This window comes from Peromyscus californicus, unplaced genomic scaffold (assembly GCF_007827085.1).
Source record: "Peromyscus californicus insignis strain IS unplaced genomic scaffold, ASM782708v3 Scaffold_8__1_contigs__length_139910024, whole genome shotgun sequence".
NCBI lineage: Eukaryota > Metazoa > Chordata > Mammalia > Rodentia > Cricetidae > Peromyscus > Peromyscus californicus.
Window position 1 is genome coordinate 30,729,164 of NW_026294606.1, and position 16,118 is coordinate 30,745,281.

General features: G+C 41.2%; 1 protein-coding gene and 2 pseudogenes across 3 annotated transcripts in view; 2 read left to right on the top strand and 1 right to left on the bottom strand.

Moving 5' to 3' along the window:
• Window positions 1-16,118, top strand: part of LOC128104632 (serpin B6) — a 94,513-nt gene that overhangs the window by 16,716 nt on the left and 61,679 nt on the right. For 2 of the 3 annotated variants that reach the window (XM_052729560.1, XM_052729559.1), the window contains exon 2: window positions 7,374-7,476. In XM_052729560.1, the coding sequence (XP_052585520.1) occupies window positions 7,441-7,476 (36 nt within the window). In that variant the 5' untranslated portion in view covers window positions 7,374-7,440. Of the gene's footprint in view, window positions 1-7,373; window positions 7,477-16,118 lie in introns of those variants that run through there. The other variant, XM_052729564.1, reaches the window with a different exon arrangement.
• LOC128104636 (60S ribosomal protein L36a-like) lies at window positions 3,663-7,366 on the bottom strand (annotated as a pseudogene).
• Window positions 7,496-16,033, top strand: LOC128104638 (40S ribosomal protein S10-like; annotated as a pseudogene).

Genomic DNA, 16,118 nt, shown 5'->3' on the forward strand with positions numbered 1-16,118 from the left:
GTTGGATGTCTTGTCTGTTACTTGATTCTTGCAGTTGGTGATAGCATCCTCAAGCCATGTGTGTAGGCATGGTATAGGAACCTAGCACTGGGTGGGTGAGACTGGGTTACATATCTGGGTTCACATAGCCTCACACTCAGCAAGCATTAAGAGTGACAAGATATGACTTACATAATACTCTGTCCCAGCCACATGCTGGAACAGAGTTGAGTCACATGCTGCTCAGGCCTCAATAGTTAACTGCCTGATGGACAAGGTTGATCCATATTCAGGCCATTTTAGAAAATCCTACTGTTTGGATAAGAGCATGCAAGGGATGTAAGAGTGAGAGTGGGATGGAGGTGGCAGTATAAGTCCCAAAGGCCTATTGTGGGGTTCATTTCTGAAGACAAATCACTTAGCTTTCCTGTGCCCCCCATATGTCCTTCCCTCTGTGTGTCTCTGTCTCTCTGTTCTAAGGGTGGAATCTAAAACCTTCCACATGGCTAAACAAGCATTCTGCACCTGTCAGATGGGATGTGGGCAAGACTTACTGTGTAGTTGTTGTGGAATGTGATTAGGTGTACAAAGCACCTTTGTTGTGGATAGTGTTGCTGAAAATATATAGTGGCGTGCACATACGCGCATGCGCGTGCGCACACACACACACACACACACACACACATACACACACATATATATACACAGAGAGAGAGATGGATGTAGTCATCTTCAGAGAAGGCTTACTTGAGGAACTATTCAACTGGCTTTTTCTAGGAAAAGCAGTAGACTGGGAAAAAGTACTTTAGTCTTAGAAAACAACATGTTTCAATAACTGTAATAAAAGCTGATGCCACAAAATGAGCACTATATTTAGTGCTTTATACACCTACTAATGAATTAAATTCTCACTCCTACTCCTATTCCTATTTTATAGCAGTAAAAATACTTGCTTGTCAAATTAACTAGTGTCTGTGTCATTGGTTTAATAAAGAGCTGAACAACCAATAGCTAGGCAGGAGAGGGCAGGCAGGATTTCTGGGAGAGGAACTCCCAGAAAGATGACCCCCAAGCTTCTCTGAGTTTTTGCCTTGCCAAATGACCTCTTCCTCACATATTCTTACCATAATAAGTAACACTATCTACTTTGAAACATTCACTGGAAGTTAAAGACATGGGGCCATCCAGTATTGGACTTTCAGCCTCCCAAACTATGAGCTTAAAAAAAAAACCTTTCTTCATAAAGTATTCAGCTGCATATATTTTGTTACAATAATAAAAAGGAGATTAAGACAGAGACTACAGAAAGTTTTGCCACAACAGCAAACTTATTTCTATATTTGTTCCAGTCTTTCTCTTCAGTTTTTATGCTCTGTGTTTGGTTTTTACATTGCTGGGAAAGACAGTCTAACATGTCACCTGGGCATCTGTATGAGTTCCTGCTAGGTTTTAGTGCTTCATTCTTTTCATTGCTGTGACAGAATATCCAACAAAAGTAAGGGAAGGGAAGGAAGGGGAAGGGAGGGAGGGAGAGAGGGGGGAAGGGAGGAAGGGAGGGAGGGAGGGAGGGAGTAAGAATTCGTTGGGCTTTCTTGTTGGACTTTCTTTGGACTGCTAACCCCTAAATAATGACACAGACACTTATTATTAATTATGAAAGCTTGGCCTTTAGCTTAGGCTTGTCTCCGACTAGTTCTTATAATTTAAATTGACCTATTTCTATTATCTACGTTCTGCTGCATGCTCTTTACCTCTCCTCCTTTCTGTACATCTGACTCCTTCTGTGTCTCACTGGTGCCTCTCACATGCCTAGATTCATCTCCTGAGTTCCTCTCCCAGAAATCCTGCCGGCCTTCTCCTGCCTAGCTATTGGTTGTTCAGCTCTTTATTAAACCAATCAGAATAAAACAGCAGCACATTTTCACACAGTGTGATCAAATATACTGCAATAGGGCATCCATGTTCAGCCTACAGGCCTAGAATATCTGATAGACTTTTTGTGAAGTAGGAATTTTGAAGTACTGTCCTACCTTGTCTTGGTAAAGTTTGGCAGTCACTTTCTTTTGTATCCCGCTTGTCCAATTTGGACAGCATACTGTCAGCAGTTGAGGCAAGGGCATTTTTTTTTTTTTTTTTTTGTCCAGTGGTTAACTTTTCCACAATGAAAGCAAACTCCATATGGAGGTTCTTCAATGCCCATCATCTTCTCTGAAGTAGATTGGTGCTTCCAGGAACAGACATGTCTCATTGTCATGGAAAGCCTTATGTTATTAAAACATCTTAAATGCCATATTCTGTAGATCTCTGAAGTGTTTGAAGACCACCTATCTTACCTAAAATACATCTGTTTAACCTTGAAAGCAAACGTACCTAACATGACTATAAGTTTGATTATTATAGATGACTGACTACTAACCTGCATTTCTTAATTATCCTAAATAGTTTGTAATAATAGCTTTCAAGGACTAGAACTTTACATTACATTTTTAAATGAGCTGCATAGATACAATACCTTAAGAGTAGAAACATATATACAGTATATTGGAACAAAAATAATCTTAAATTTGTATCAATATACAAAAACCCATACCAGTGTGAAATATTTGAGATTAATAGTTGCTTTTTAGTTTAAAAGTAGATTCAATAATCTACCCTTTTTTCCCCTATTATTCCTGTATTCCCTCTTTTTTATCTTAAGATCCCTGGATCTAACTTTTTGCTTAGTTTCCTCCATGAACATGACCAATAACAACTTGCAAACAACCCCCCTAAATAATGATAAACATCCATAATCCATTGAATGACCAAAAAACCCACTCACCACACCTCTTGGGCATGTGGGCATTGTGCTCTTAAAATTACTTCCTACTGTCTCGGGGTGATGGCATCTTTAGGTAGCCCTGAGAAAATTGAGATAATGGTCAAGTCTTAGGAGAGCTAGCTGTTGTCCAGTCTCTGTGTGATGGGAAAGTGCAGGGCTTATCTGAAGTCCCAGAGTAGTCTATGAGGCTGGACCATCTTAGCTAGCAGCTTTGAAGTTGTTCTGAATGCAGACTTTTGAGGAAACAGCAACAGAGGCCTTCTGAGAGACTGGATCACCTGGGCTACTTGTCCTCCTTGATGTCTGGCCCTTTTTTTTTATTTTCTGAAAACACAAACTTTTAAAGGTAACATACATATCTGCATTAACACAAGTATGAAATGTGTGATGTGCACAAGTCTTCTAAAGATGATTCTCTGTTCTATGTTTGAGCGGGTAAAAGAAATATGTCAACCTTATAAATTCACTTTGACTGCATAACCAAACTAGTAGAAATCTCTGTCCATGCCATATGAAAGAATGGCTTGTAATAAGTCTCAAAGACTCTGTAGCCAACAAGATTTATATCTCATCCAGTCTTAGAGCTATTCTTATAGCCAAGCAAGCTTATTAAGAAGTACAGCATCGGGGGCTGGAGAGATGGCGGCTCAGTGGTTGAAAGCACTGACTGTTCTTCCAGGGGTCCTGAGTTCAATTCCCAGCAACCACATGGTGGCTCACAACCATCTGTAATGAGATCTGGTGCCCTCTTCTGGCCTGCAAGCATATATGCAGAACACTGTATACATAATGAATAAATAAATCTTAAAAAAAAAGATACTTAAAAAAAAAAAAAAGAAGAAGTACAGCATCTTATGTACTATTCAGGAAGGAAAATTGTAGTCAGACTTTTGGCCAAGGTCAGCAGAGAGTTGGCAAAGAGAACACAAAATACCTCAGACACAACTGCCTTATGACTGATAACTACATCCCAGGAGGAAGAGTTGAGTGCCCAGAACCTGCAGCTTTGACTCCTCAGCACTGGCTATAATGTCAAACCAGCCTTTCCAATTCTGATCCTAGACAAGGACACAGAATTAAAGTTCTCTTTGTCTTATCATTAGGGCCCCTAAGAAAGTCTTTGACTTCCTGCTGTCTACTGTTTCATATGAAACTTAAGGCACTCTCCTAACTCTGAACACCTATAAAATAAAAATTTAAGTTATATACTCTCATGTACATTGGCACAGAATAAACATTACCATTCCAAAAAAAATAGTAGGTTAGTAAGGAAAATCACGCCAAGGCCATACCTAAACCCAACAGGACAAACACCATTTCCCTCACCTCCATGACTGATACCTGACGCTCTTGAGGGTTTCTTCTCCCTTATTCAGTCTGAGACTCCAGTCCATGGCATAGTGTTGCTCACATTTAGGGTGGGTTTTCTCCAACTTCTAGAAATGCATTCATAGTCAGGTCCAGGAATGTGTCTCTTAGGTAATTCCAAATCCAGTTAAGTTGATAATAAATATTAACACTGAGAATGTCAGAAATACTTAACTGCTTTACCTAGACAGTTTCTTAGGATGTATTTGCAAGGAGCAACCTCAAGGAATAGTCAACATCTCATCTCACTCCTACAAAGAACAGTTTGCTCCTTAGTTTTTTCGTTTGTTTGTTTGTTTTTTTAAGAGCAGAGAACCTCCAAGTTCAGTGTTCCTTCCTGTAATGTAATAGACTCATCACTTGTGCACATCCTATGAGGAAGCTTTTTCTTGCCTTTCGAAGGGTTTGGGTGGTCTAGGGAACCAACACAGAGAAGATATGATAAGCATTAACTACTACTTTTCTGGGAGTCTTTTTGTCTCTGCCCTCCAAAACATGTGTCTTCTTCAGTGTCTTTGGAATGAAATGTAGCAGGCAAGCTTGAAACAAAGAATTCCCAGAACCAAGTCTGTTGTGATAAATGCCTTTAATCCTAGCACTTGAGAGGCAGAGACAGGCAGATCTCCATGAGTTTGAGAGTAGCCTGCTCTACATAGTGAGTTCCAGGCCAGCCAGGTCTACCCTGCCAAATAATTGATAGTATTTACAATAATAATAATAATAATAATAATAATAATAATAATAATAATAATAATAATAGTAATAATAATAATAATATAGTTTTAAATTAAAAATGTAATTCTTGATAGTGTAACTCTCCTTGAGTGCATTTCTTATGTTAAATACTTTTCATGACAGCATGTTCTATGTTATATACATAACATCATCTTACTTTTTTCTATTAAGTTTATACTGTTGTACAAAAGTGGTAGGCTTTGCTGGGTGTGGTGGGGCATGCCTTAAATCCTGTAGCTTGAGAGGCAGAGGCAAGAGGATCTCTGTGAGTTCAAAGCCAGCCTGGTCTATGTGGTGAGTTCCAGGACAGCCAGGACTACATAGAGAGACTCTGTGTCTTAGTTAGGGTTTCTTTTGCTCTGAAGAGACACCATGACCATGGCAAGTCTTATAAAGGAAAACATGTAATTGGGGCGGGTTACAGTTCAGAGGTTTAGTCCATTACCAACGTGGAAGATGGCAGTGTGTAGGTAGGCAGACATGATGCTGGAGAAGGAGCTGAGAGTTCTACATCTTGATCCGTAGGCAACAAACAGGAAGTGAACTGTGACACTGGACATAGCTTGAGCATAGGAGATCTTAAAGCTCACCCCCACAATGACACACTTCCTCTAACAAGGCTACACCTACTCCAACAAGACCACACCCAATAGTGCCACTCCCTTTGGGGGCCATTTTCTTTCAAATCATCACACCCTATCTCAAAAAAAAGGTGGTAGACCTTCTTCAATCAAGTCCGTATTTGTTCTTTTTTTTTTCCACTTAAAACATTTGTCACTTTTTTCCAAGTGAGTAAAAGTCCATGATTTTATTGTCCTTAAAATCAGCTTAGAACTGGATCACTTGGCCCTTTCTCTTCTTAACACCTCCCAGTTGAAAATGCTTGCATCTCTTACTAGAAAGTATTCTCTTAGATCTGCAGTTAGGCTCAACATACTCAAGTCTCAGCGTTATCTTCTTTATCATTTCAGCCTTTTTGTGCAAAATAGGCTTAGTCTGCCCATCATAGCAAGTCCATTTCCTGTCCTAACACCACTTTCCCTGGGCATATAAAGAATCCTTGCTCTTCTTGTGCTGTGTCACTTCATGGGGCTGGTGCTTGCCACATTTCTTGCAAAAAGTCTGATGGGTCTTAGGAATGTTCATCATGTTTGCTGGAGCAATATGGACAGAGAAAGAAAGGGGTGGGACCAGCAATGGAAGTTGATCTCATTTGTCACTTTTTAATAATGCCCTTAGGATAAATTCTCAGGGATGAGGATAAAGTAAAAAAATGTATGTAATGAATGTTTTCTTCACAAACTGTCTCAGTAATTCCTGGAAGAAAAATAGTAATGACAGAAGAAAATCTAGCTCCACTGTCATTCCAATGATTGAAAATAATTGTTAGTGAAGAATATGCTTCATGTAAACACAAATTGTATCATGGGGATATGAGTCCAGGTATCTTCAATTCAGCCCTTGAAATCTTAGATTTCATTTTTTTATAAAATAGTAAATAGTAGTTCATGAAAGCCATTCACCATTGCATTCTGATTGTTTCTCATGGAGCCTTTAAGTACCTCCTTACACAGAGAAGTCTGACCAATCAGGAGCTAGAAACCAAGCTAAAGATATGTTTTTATTTGGTTGGTTTGGGATTGGGGGGGGGGTGTCTATATTATGTAACTCTCTCTGCCCCGAAACTCCATATGTAGACCAGTCTGACCTCAAACTCACAGATCTCCACCTGCTGCTGTGGTGGAGAACTGGAATTAAAGGCATGCAGCACACCCAGCTAAGCTGAAGATGTTTAATGTAAGAATTAACTGTGGTAGAAGAGTGACCATAGACATAAAGAAGTCTAAACAAAGAGGAGAGCACCCAGGGGAGGGCTTAGATCTGTTGACGAATGTGTGGCTCAGCCAACAGTAGGCTTGCTAAGATTAGCACTTGTCTAGAGTGGTAGGGAAAGCAACAGGCCACTATGGGAAGTGTCGGCAGGCCAGCAGCATCCAGAAAAGGCTCAGGGGCCAGGGGGTGTATGGGTGTGGTATGCCTTCTAACCCCTCTGGCCAGGTAGAACAAAGATGGTATTAAGGCTTCAGAGAGAGTGGCCAAAATTAGGTTTGTTTAGGCCCAGGATGGTATCTGGGTAGGCTCCCTGGAGATCCTTATTCCACATAGCAAACAAATCCCATGTGTTGGAACCCACTGAGGGTCTCTTCTTCCTGCCCCTCCATAATCCTCTTAAAATGAAGGATGCTAAATTTCTACTTGCTTTTAGAGTAGATATTAATGTAGATGGGTACTTATAATTGACATTTGCACTATTTCTAGACAACTCTGTATGTTTTAGTAGCTAATTCAGTGTGTTGAAATTACTGCTCAGAATACCAAGGAGCATGTTGTGAATGGGTTTTTCTTTCCAGAAGTCTGTGGCTTCTGGTCTCACCAAGCCACTATTGCTTTTTCCTTTGTTATGATGCAGCCTCAGAAGCTAGAGTCATTTCTTGAACACCACAGAAGTACGGCATTCTTGGACTGGCCTAAGTCCCATGCTGAACCTGCAGCTCCCTCTGGAAATAACAAAGGTAGGAAAGAATTGGTTAGAAATTACCGCCTATGAGTAAATAGCACTCTAAATGTTCTTGAGAGAAAATTAAGTACCAGTTTACTAAAAAGGAACCCTTTCTCAGTGTGAGGACAAAATATATGGAATATATATTTTTCCTATAATTTGATACTTACAGAGTTTCTAATTTCTTACTGTGGTAGGTTCAATTTGTGTTAGAAAATTAGAGGGGGATGTTTCTTGTGGTGAAAGCCTGATGCTCCTCATTTCTCTAGAGTATCAGTTCTTAGACCTACTCACCAATTTCATTCTCCAAGTAGACCAGTTGTTCCTCCTGGATTAATGCCTTTTCCCCACCTGTGTTCCCCACCTTTTAGCTGTACTTTGTTTAGACTCTGAGATACTGGACTCAGTATTTCTCACCATTGCCTAGGGCACTGGTTCTCAACCTTCCTAATTCTGTGACCCTTTAATACAGTTCCTCATGTTATGGTGACCCCCCCAACCATAAAACTATTTTCATTGCTACTTCATAACTATAATTTTGCTACTGTTATGAATCATAATGTAAATATCTGTGTTTTCCAATTATTATCTTAGGTGTCCCCAGTGAAAGAGTCGTTCAACCCCCACAGAGGGTTGAGAATCACTGGCTTAGGTAGTCAATCCTCATACCATAGGAAACTGTACAAGGTTTGCCTTTGGCTCTATCCGAAAGGATTCAGTTGGTCAACTCTTGGAGCAACTCCTTAGAAGGCACTATCAGGTAGCTATTAAATTTTTTCTGAGGTGGGGTGTAGATTTTGATTACTTTTAGGGCAACATACCTTTTTTCCAGTTTTGGTTTCATTTCTCTGATTAGAACTAGCTCTTAATAAATACCATTGATCACCAAAAGCCCAGTTGTGGTTGCTTTCTCAGAGGTAGAGGGAAGGTCGAATGCCAGGATATATAGTTGCAAAAAGGAAACCCATGATTTAAATGTGTGCAGAAGCCCCAGGAAGTAAGAGTTACCCTACAGAGAGCTGGGCTTTGTAGCTCTGTTGTGTCTTCTCTAGCCTATGGTAGATGAACCCAAGGCTCCCTTCAGACTGCCACCAGAGGGCAGCAGATGCACAGCCCAAGTATTTAGGAACCTGTCAGTCACACCTATTTGCTTTGCTCTGGGAAGCTCTTTTGTAGCCCAGGCACATCATGGACCAAAGTAGCCTTATCAGATAAATGGGACAAGTCAAGTATTTGGAATCCAGATTTTGTTATTTCTGCAGCTATTGCAGTCTTATTTAGAAAGTCATTATGTCTAGATTCTTTAAGTGTTAAAATTTAAAAAAAAAGTGTGTGTGTGTGTGTGTGTGTGTGTGTGTGTGTGTGTGTGTGTGCGCGCGCGCGCGCAGGTGTCTACGGAAGCCAGAGATGTTAGATCTCCTGGAGCAGAAGTTACAGGTGGCTGTGACCTGCCCTATATGGGTGCTAGGAAGTGAACTTGGGTCCTCCTTAAGAGCAGTACTAGCTCCTAACTGCTGAGCCATCTCTCCAGTACCTATGCCTATATCTTGAAGTATTTTCTTTTAGTAGTTTCCAAGTTTCAGGTCTTACCTTAAGGTCTTTGATACAATTTAAGCTTCATGATGAGAGACAAGGATGTAGTTTCATTCTTTTACATGCGGATATTAGGGGCTGAATTTTCCTTTTTTCTTTGTCCAGGATCAGGCGGCTGTAGTTGCTTGGGCTTATTTCTGAATCCTCTGCTCTATTGCATTAATCTACTGTCCAAGGAGTTTCCCTAATCTTTTAAGGGATCTCAGCTCAGGCCAAACTAGGATTTGTGGCTTTGACACAAAAAATATAATTTCAGGACTAGCCAGTATGAAGCAGAGCTAGGGTTTATTTTATTTATTTATTTGGCATGTATGTATATATATGTACATATACATGTGTGAGTGCAGGTGTGCTACTGAGAGGCGGGGCCAGCTCTCCCATAATGGGTGGGATCAGGTCTCACATAGGGACGTTACCATGGCTTCAGGCAGCAATTTAGACCATGGGCATCCACATGAGCTTTGTTGGTAACATGAGCCGTAGACATCAACACGGCTCTTGGCTTTATTAGGACCACTGACTTACTCATGGCCCTCAGTGGCTGCATGGGCTATGAGCCTCAACATGGCCTCAGGTAGTTAGACATGTCACTCACATCAGCCTGGTGCCCTGAGGCAGCAAAGCCCGAGGACATCACCAAGGCATCAGGCAGTGGCACAGACTGCATATGTCCACATGGGTCTCAGGTTTCATCATGACCTGGGTCAGCAGCATGGACCACTGACACTAACATTGCCTTCCATGGCATGGTGGGCCACGGTGGTCCTTCAAGGAGGTCCAGAAAGTGAACCTTTCCTCATCTTGGACCTCTGTTGTTACCCAAAGCCAGGGAGATCCCATGGCCAAGCAGCAGGTTCGGGGCTGAGTGTGCATCTGCTTAAGCTCCGGGCTGTTGTACACCATCCAGCCGACCCTTCTGAGCAATGACAGCAAGTAGATCTCAGCCCTCTCTCACACCTGTCACCACCATTACGTGTCCAGTTCCGCCTCTCTCCATCATGTATGGGTCGTTGCGTTTTTCTATTTTTTCCCACCTCTCTATCACATATTTCTTTGTAGTTGTTCTTGCTTCCAGTGGTATGGGGTTCTCTTAAGAGTCATACTTTACCTTTCCAGCCTCTATCTCAGACCCTGAAGCTACCGTGATGTTGATACCTAAGAACCAGATTGCCATCTATGAACTCCTTTTTAAGTAAGGAGTGATGGTTGCTAAGATGTCCATATGACCAAATACCCTGCACTGGCAGTCAATGTACCAACCTTCATGTAATGAAGGCCATGTAGTCTTTCAAGTCTTGAGGCTCCGTGAAGGAGCAGTTTGCCTAGAGACATTTCTCTTGGCACCTTACAAACAAGGGTATCCAGTATCTCTGAGATTACCTCAACCTGCCTCGGGAGATGGTGCCTGCCACCCTGTGTGCTGCAGCAGTCCTAAGACTGGCAGGCCTTGGCCCAAAGGTCTAGAGCAATGGTTCTCAACCTTCCTAATGCTGGGACCCTTTAATACAGTTCCTCATGTTGTAGTGACCCCCAACTGTAAAATTATATTCATTGCTACTTTATAAGTGTAATTTTGTTACTGTTATGAATTGTAAACATTTTTGGAGATAGAGGTTTGCTAAAAGGACCACGACCCACAGGTTGAGAACTGCTGGGTTCTCTAGACTCTAGAGGGTGAGCAACCTGCAAGATTCACAGGAGAGGAGGCAGAGAGACACCTACAGAAGGAGTGCTATACCTTCTGGGGCTGAGAAGAAAGCTGAGGCTGGGGCTGGCTCAGCAAATGAATTCCAGTTTCGAGGCAGATTTGGTCATGGTCTGCCACCTCAGTGAAGCTGGAGAGTGTTTTGTGTTGAATAAACTAAAAAGAAGAAAAAAGTCATACTCCATTGTCTTTATGATAGTCACTTACTGGATTTTGATGGATGTGGTGCCTTGGATGTGCAATATCCCCATGGGCTCATGTATTTGAAAACTTGTTCCCCAGTTGGTGGTACTGTTAGGGCAGTTATGCAATCTTTAGTAGGTGCAGACTTACTGGAGGAAGTACATCACTGGGGAGGGCTATGCGGGTCTGCAGTCTTACCCCAGTTTCTGCTTGCTTCCTCCGCTTCCTGCATGTGTGTGCAGTTAGCCATCTCCTCCAGGCATGCTATGCCTTCCCACCATTATAGATCTTTTTCTCCCTCTGGAACCATAAGCTGAAACAAGCTCTCTCTCCTCTCCAGCTGCCACACTGTGAATTGGACCATGTTATTATTTCATAGTCATCATTTGCTTAGAGTCAACACCTTCCCCACTGTCCTCGTTCCCCATGTCCACTACATTTCAGCCTTTTTTCTTTTCTTGTATTATTGTCCTTCTAAAAAGACACATAATTTCAAGAAATTCCTTTTTTAATGTATATTCATTGAAATTATATATTTTTTAATTTGTGAAATGTGTTCATTTTTCTCTTGAGGTCTAGATCGGGTTACCTACTTTTGCAGCCCTTTTAATTTTTCCTTTGTGTTGGACAGAGAAACTGTCTAATAGTAGTTTTGAATTTGTGTTTCTTGAGACATGTGGCACTTATTAAATCTGACAATCATTTAATATTTTCTATAAAATTAATGTCTTCATATAAAACCCAAGAATTCTCATCTCCTGCCTCTTTCTCATTCTAGAACTCCATTTAATTAGGAAATATATCAGGTCTTTTTTTGCTCAATTCACCATGTTTCTAAATCCATTATTTTCATTCATTTCCTTACTTGGCCAGATCTCTGGGCAGGAGTGGGGTGGGGATTACACTTGCTTTTGTGGAATCCAAAGGTTGGTGTTGGGATGTCTTCCTCAGTCATTTATTTTTTGAGAGAAGTTCTGTCACTGAACTTGGATGGAGCATGACACTTGGGTTAGACTGGCTGGCTAGTAAAGCCTGGGATCTGTTGTCTTCAACCTCTAGCACTGGGATTACAAGTACATACCTAGCTTTTTTGGGGGTGGTTACTGGGGATCATACTCAGGTTCCCATGCTTTCACAGTAAACACTTTACCGCCAAGTCCTCTTTGTGGTGGTATTGTGTTCCCCAAAATATTGTGCACCCTAATAAACTTATCTGGGGTCAGAGACAGAACAGCCACAATATTAAACATAGAGGTTAGGCAGTGGTAGCACACACCTTTAATCCTAGCATTCCAGAGGCAGAAATCCATGTGTTCAAGGATACAGCCAAGCATGGTGACTCACACCTTTAATCCCAGAAGGCGAGCCTTTAATCCCAGGGAGTGATGGCAGATAGCAGAAAGGTATATAAGGCGTGAGGACCAGAAACTAGAAGCTTTTGGCTGGTTAAGCTTTCAGCCTTTCGAGAAGCAGTTCAGCTGAGATTCATTCTGGATGAGGACTCAGAGGTTTCCAGTCTGAGGAAACAGGATCAGCTGAGGAACTGGCGAGGTGAGGTAGCTGTGGCTTGTTCTGCTTCTCTGATCTTCCAGCATTCACCCCAATAACTGGCTTCAGGTTTGCTTTTATTAATAAGAACTTTTAAGATTCATGCTACACCTCTTTCTAGCCACTGTGCAGATCTTTTAGCTCATTAATTATCTTATCTGTGTGCCTACTAGCTAACCTAGTCACAGTGTTGAATTTCAACTTTTATGTATTTCAACTGTAAAAGTTTTATTATTCTGAAATTTACTCAAATTACAGACTTTTGAACATCTGTAGACACTTTACACATGGTTATTTTGTGTAATGTTTCATAATGCTACTATATGAAACTCTTGGGTGATTAAAGATTGATGTTTTGTGTTTAGTCAAAGATATGTTTTACTTCCTTGTGTGTTAGATTTTGGAACGTTTGTATGAAACTCATCTTAGCTCTGGAAAATGCCCGTAGTTAGGGAATGACATTTTCCTTCAGGAAGAATTTATGTTCTTTGTTTCTTATTTCCTATATCCAACATTAGTCTCTTTGCTTCATTTGAGGCCACTTCCTTTAGATTTCTTCTGACTTTGTAGATATGGGTGCCATAGGTTCAATCCAAGATTCTATGGTATAGGACAGATTTTTGTTTTTTTCTCATTCAGAACTAAGGCAGAAATAGCCTGTCTGCTTTTAAAAGCAGAGTTTTCTACCTTTTCACAAGGATAGGCCCTTTATAAATGGTCTCTCTTGTTTTTTGTTTGTGTATATGTGTTTGTGTGTGCATATGTTTTCCTTTTGTTGAGATAAGATCTCCCTAATAAAACCAGGCTGGTTCAAACCTACTAAGGCTTGGAATGAACAGTGGTCCTCCTGTCTCTACACCCAAGTCTTAGGATTATAAAGGTGTCACCAACCCCTTGTAGAAGGATGATTAGCTGCTCACATCACATACACCTGTGGTGTAGTTTGGCACCATTTGTCCACTTTTGTTGGTGTAAGCATGACACCATGGCAGCCCAAGGTGCAGCACATGTCTATCATTCGGCTGAAAGTGACTAGTTTTACTGTTGGGGTGTAAGCTTGGGGATATACTTGGTTATTTCTTCACTTTCTCATTTTAGTAATGTGTTTAGATGTTTGTTCATAATGGTTTATCTGATAGAAGTTTTGCTACTGTAGGAGAGCATTTTGGAATAACTTGTCTACTAAAGAGTGGGAAATTAGTCTTAGCAAGGTTTAACCTCAGCCAGACACCCAGTGTGGTGGTTTATGATCTGATTTGTAACATACAATCTGAAGCTTATTAGGGTTTAACCCAGTAGGTTTTTATCAACCAAATGGCCAGATGCATTGCGTTTTAGCAAGTCAGTTCCACCTTAAAGAAAAAGAAATGGCTAGGGCTAATAAAAATTAGACATAGCAGTGGACACACTCTCCCAGGTCAGCACCCCAGGACTTTGGGATCCTAGGCAAGGATTTCAAGTTGTTTTTGAGGCTCAAGAAAGAAATTACTCTATTGGCTTCACTGCTGTGACCAGAATACCTAAGAAAGAAAGTTAAAGGTAGAAAGTTTACTTTAGCCTACAGTTTCAGCCCATTGAGAGCAAGTCATATCACCTCAGACAGGAAGAAAAGGGAATTCATGAAGGGGCCAGGGCATAGCCCCCATGGACATGCTTGTGTCCTGCTTCTTCCAGCTAGGCCCTACCTCCCATCTTTCAGTATCTCCCAATAAAGAAGTCTTATAAATCTATAAAGGGTTTAGTCTCTTGGTTAGGTGAAAGCCTCCTGATCAATTGTCATTGGAAATGCTCTCAGACACACCAGAGAGCTACTCCACTAATCTCATAAACATTTTTAATCCAATCCAGCTAACTATCACAGTTACTGATGCCAGCACTGGGGACACACTGGCTTCCTGCTTGTTAGGTGGTGTAATAATTGAAGGCTAGACCCATTTACACCACAGATGGGAAAACTGATACCACCAAGGACTGGCTGCTGTGCTTAAGCCCACTTAGTCATATTGGGACCGAATGATGTATTAAGTCTCTCCTACCCCCACCAGTTTGCCCAGTAACAGATATTTAATCCCTTTCTCCTTTTGCTTATTAGATGCTGCTATATAGTGAAAAGGTTTTGATAAATTGCATGGCTTTAAATTTTACTAGTTTTTATATATTCATATTTGTTGAATTACTCAGATTTGCTTCCATTGTAATTGATACAAATCTAAGCCCAAACCACTCAAGCCCCAATGGCAGTCTGTTGTCTCACATAACTGGAAGGCTGATGACTAATTCTTGCAGACATGCATAGGTCCATGTTTCAACAGATGCCACCGGAAGTTATCTCTCTATAGCTTGGGCAATCTTTCCTTCAGCATGGCTTTGGTTGTAGGCCGACACACTCTATGTATGGTTTCTGACTTATAGTGTCACAACTCCAGGTCCTACATCAAGAAAAGGCTTTATTTCTCAGTATGTCTGTTCAGTCCCTGAGTTTAATTTCCTTGCTGGCTTGGGTTATTTCTGGGCCACAGAACACACATTGGTCAGGTCTGTCTGATGCCACAAGTGGGTACAAGGCCACCACTGTGAAAATAACATAGCTCAGCATAAGGACAAAATACCCTGGGGAAATCAGTGTTACCACCAGAATGACCAGGGAGATATGTGAGATGAGCTAAGATGAGTATCCATAGTACCACATACCAGCTCAGTAGAGGGCCATATCTAGGTTCAAATCCTACATGCACCTCTATAGCTGTGACCCTGGAGCAAGAGTCTTAATCTAACTCTGATTCATCTTCTGTGCCTATAAAGTGAGACAACTAACTGTACTTGCTCATAAAGCTACTACAAAGATTCATTGCGCTACCACACTACTGAAAAGGTTAGCAGCTCCTGGCATGTTAAACATTCACTATATATACATATGTATTTTAGATACTTTCCCTCACCATTATAACTAGTATTGCAAACAAAAATAAAATAAAACCAAACAGCAGTTAGTTTCCAAAATAATTTCACTTTCTCTGTATTTCCTTAGAATCTCTGTCTGTGATTGGAATGCCTGGTCAGAGAACCAGCCATAGAAAAGCCCTTGTTTTTTTTTTTTTTTGTTTGTTTGTTTTTGTTTTGTTTTTGTTAGATAGCTCTTAGTGGTGCTGGGCCAGTTACTACTGTCCCAGCAAGGGGGCTCAGTACTAGTGTAATCCAGGTGGAATAACACTTTTAAGGGCAAAGCTGTTGCCTGGTAGACGCATCAGTGGGAGGGCCTTGTGGTACAAGATGTGTTTCTCTAAGTATCCCATTCCACCTCCATCACTGAATTGCTCACAAACAACCTTATTCCTGATCCCTGCATTTTGCCATTGGGGGGGGGGGCTTGTTTTCTCCACCTTGAGACTTGTGCCAGCATCTCTGTCCCTTGGAGCTGCTAGGATTTCCCCCAGAACCCCTCCTACTTTCTTACATTGAGCAATGCTTGCTTCTTTGATACCCAGCTCTATTCAGAATTGCTCAGGGAACAGAACTACACAGAGCCAAGTACCACAGCCCAAGAAGAACCAGCTTCCAGGCTACAGACAGGGCTCAAAAGGGAAGTCCACAGCACAGCAAAGTTAAGACGTTTTCTCAGGGGGTTA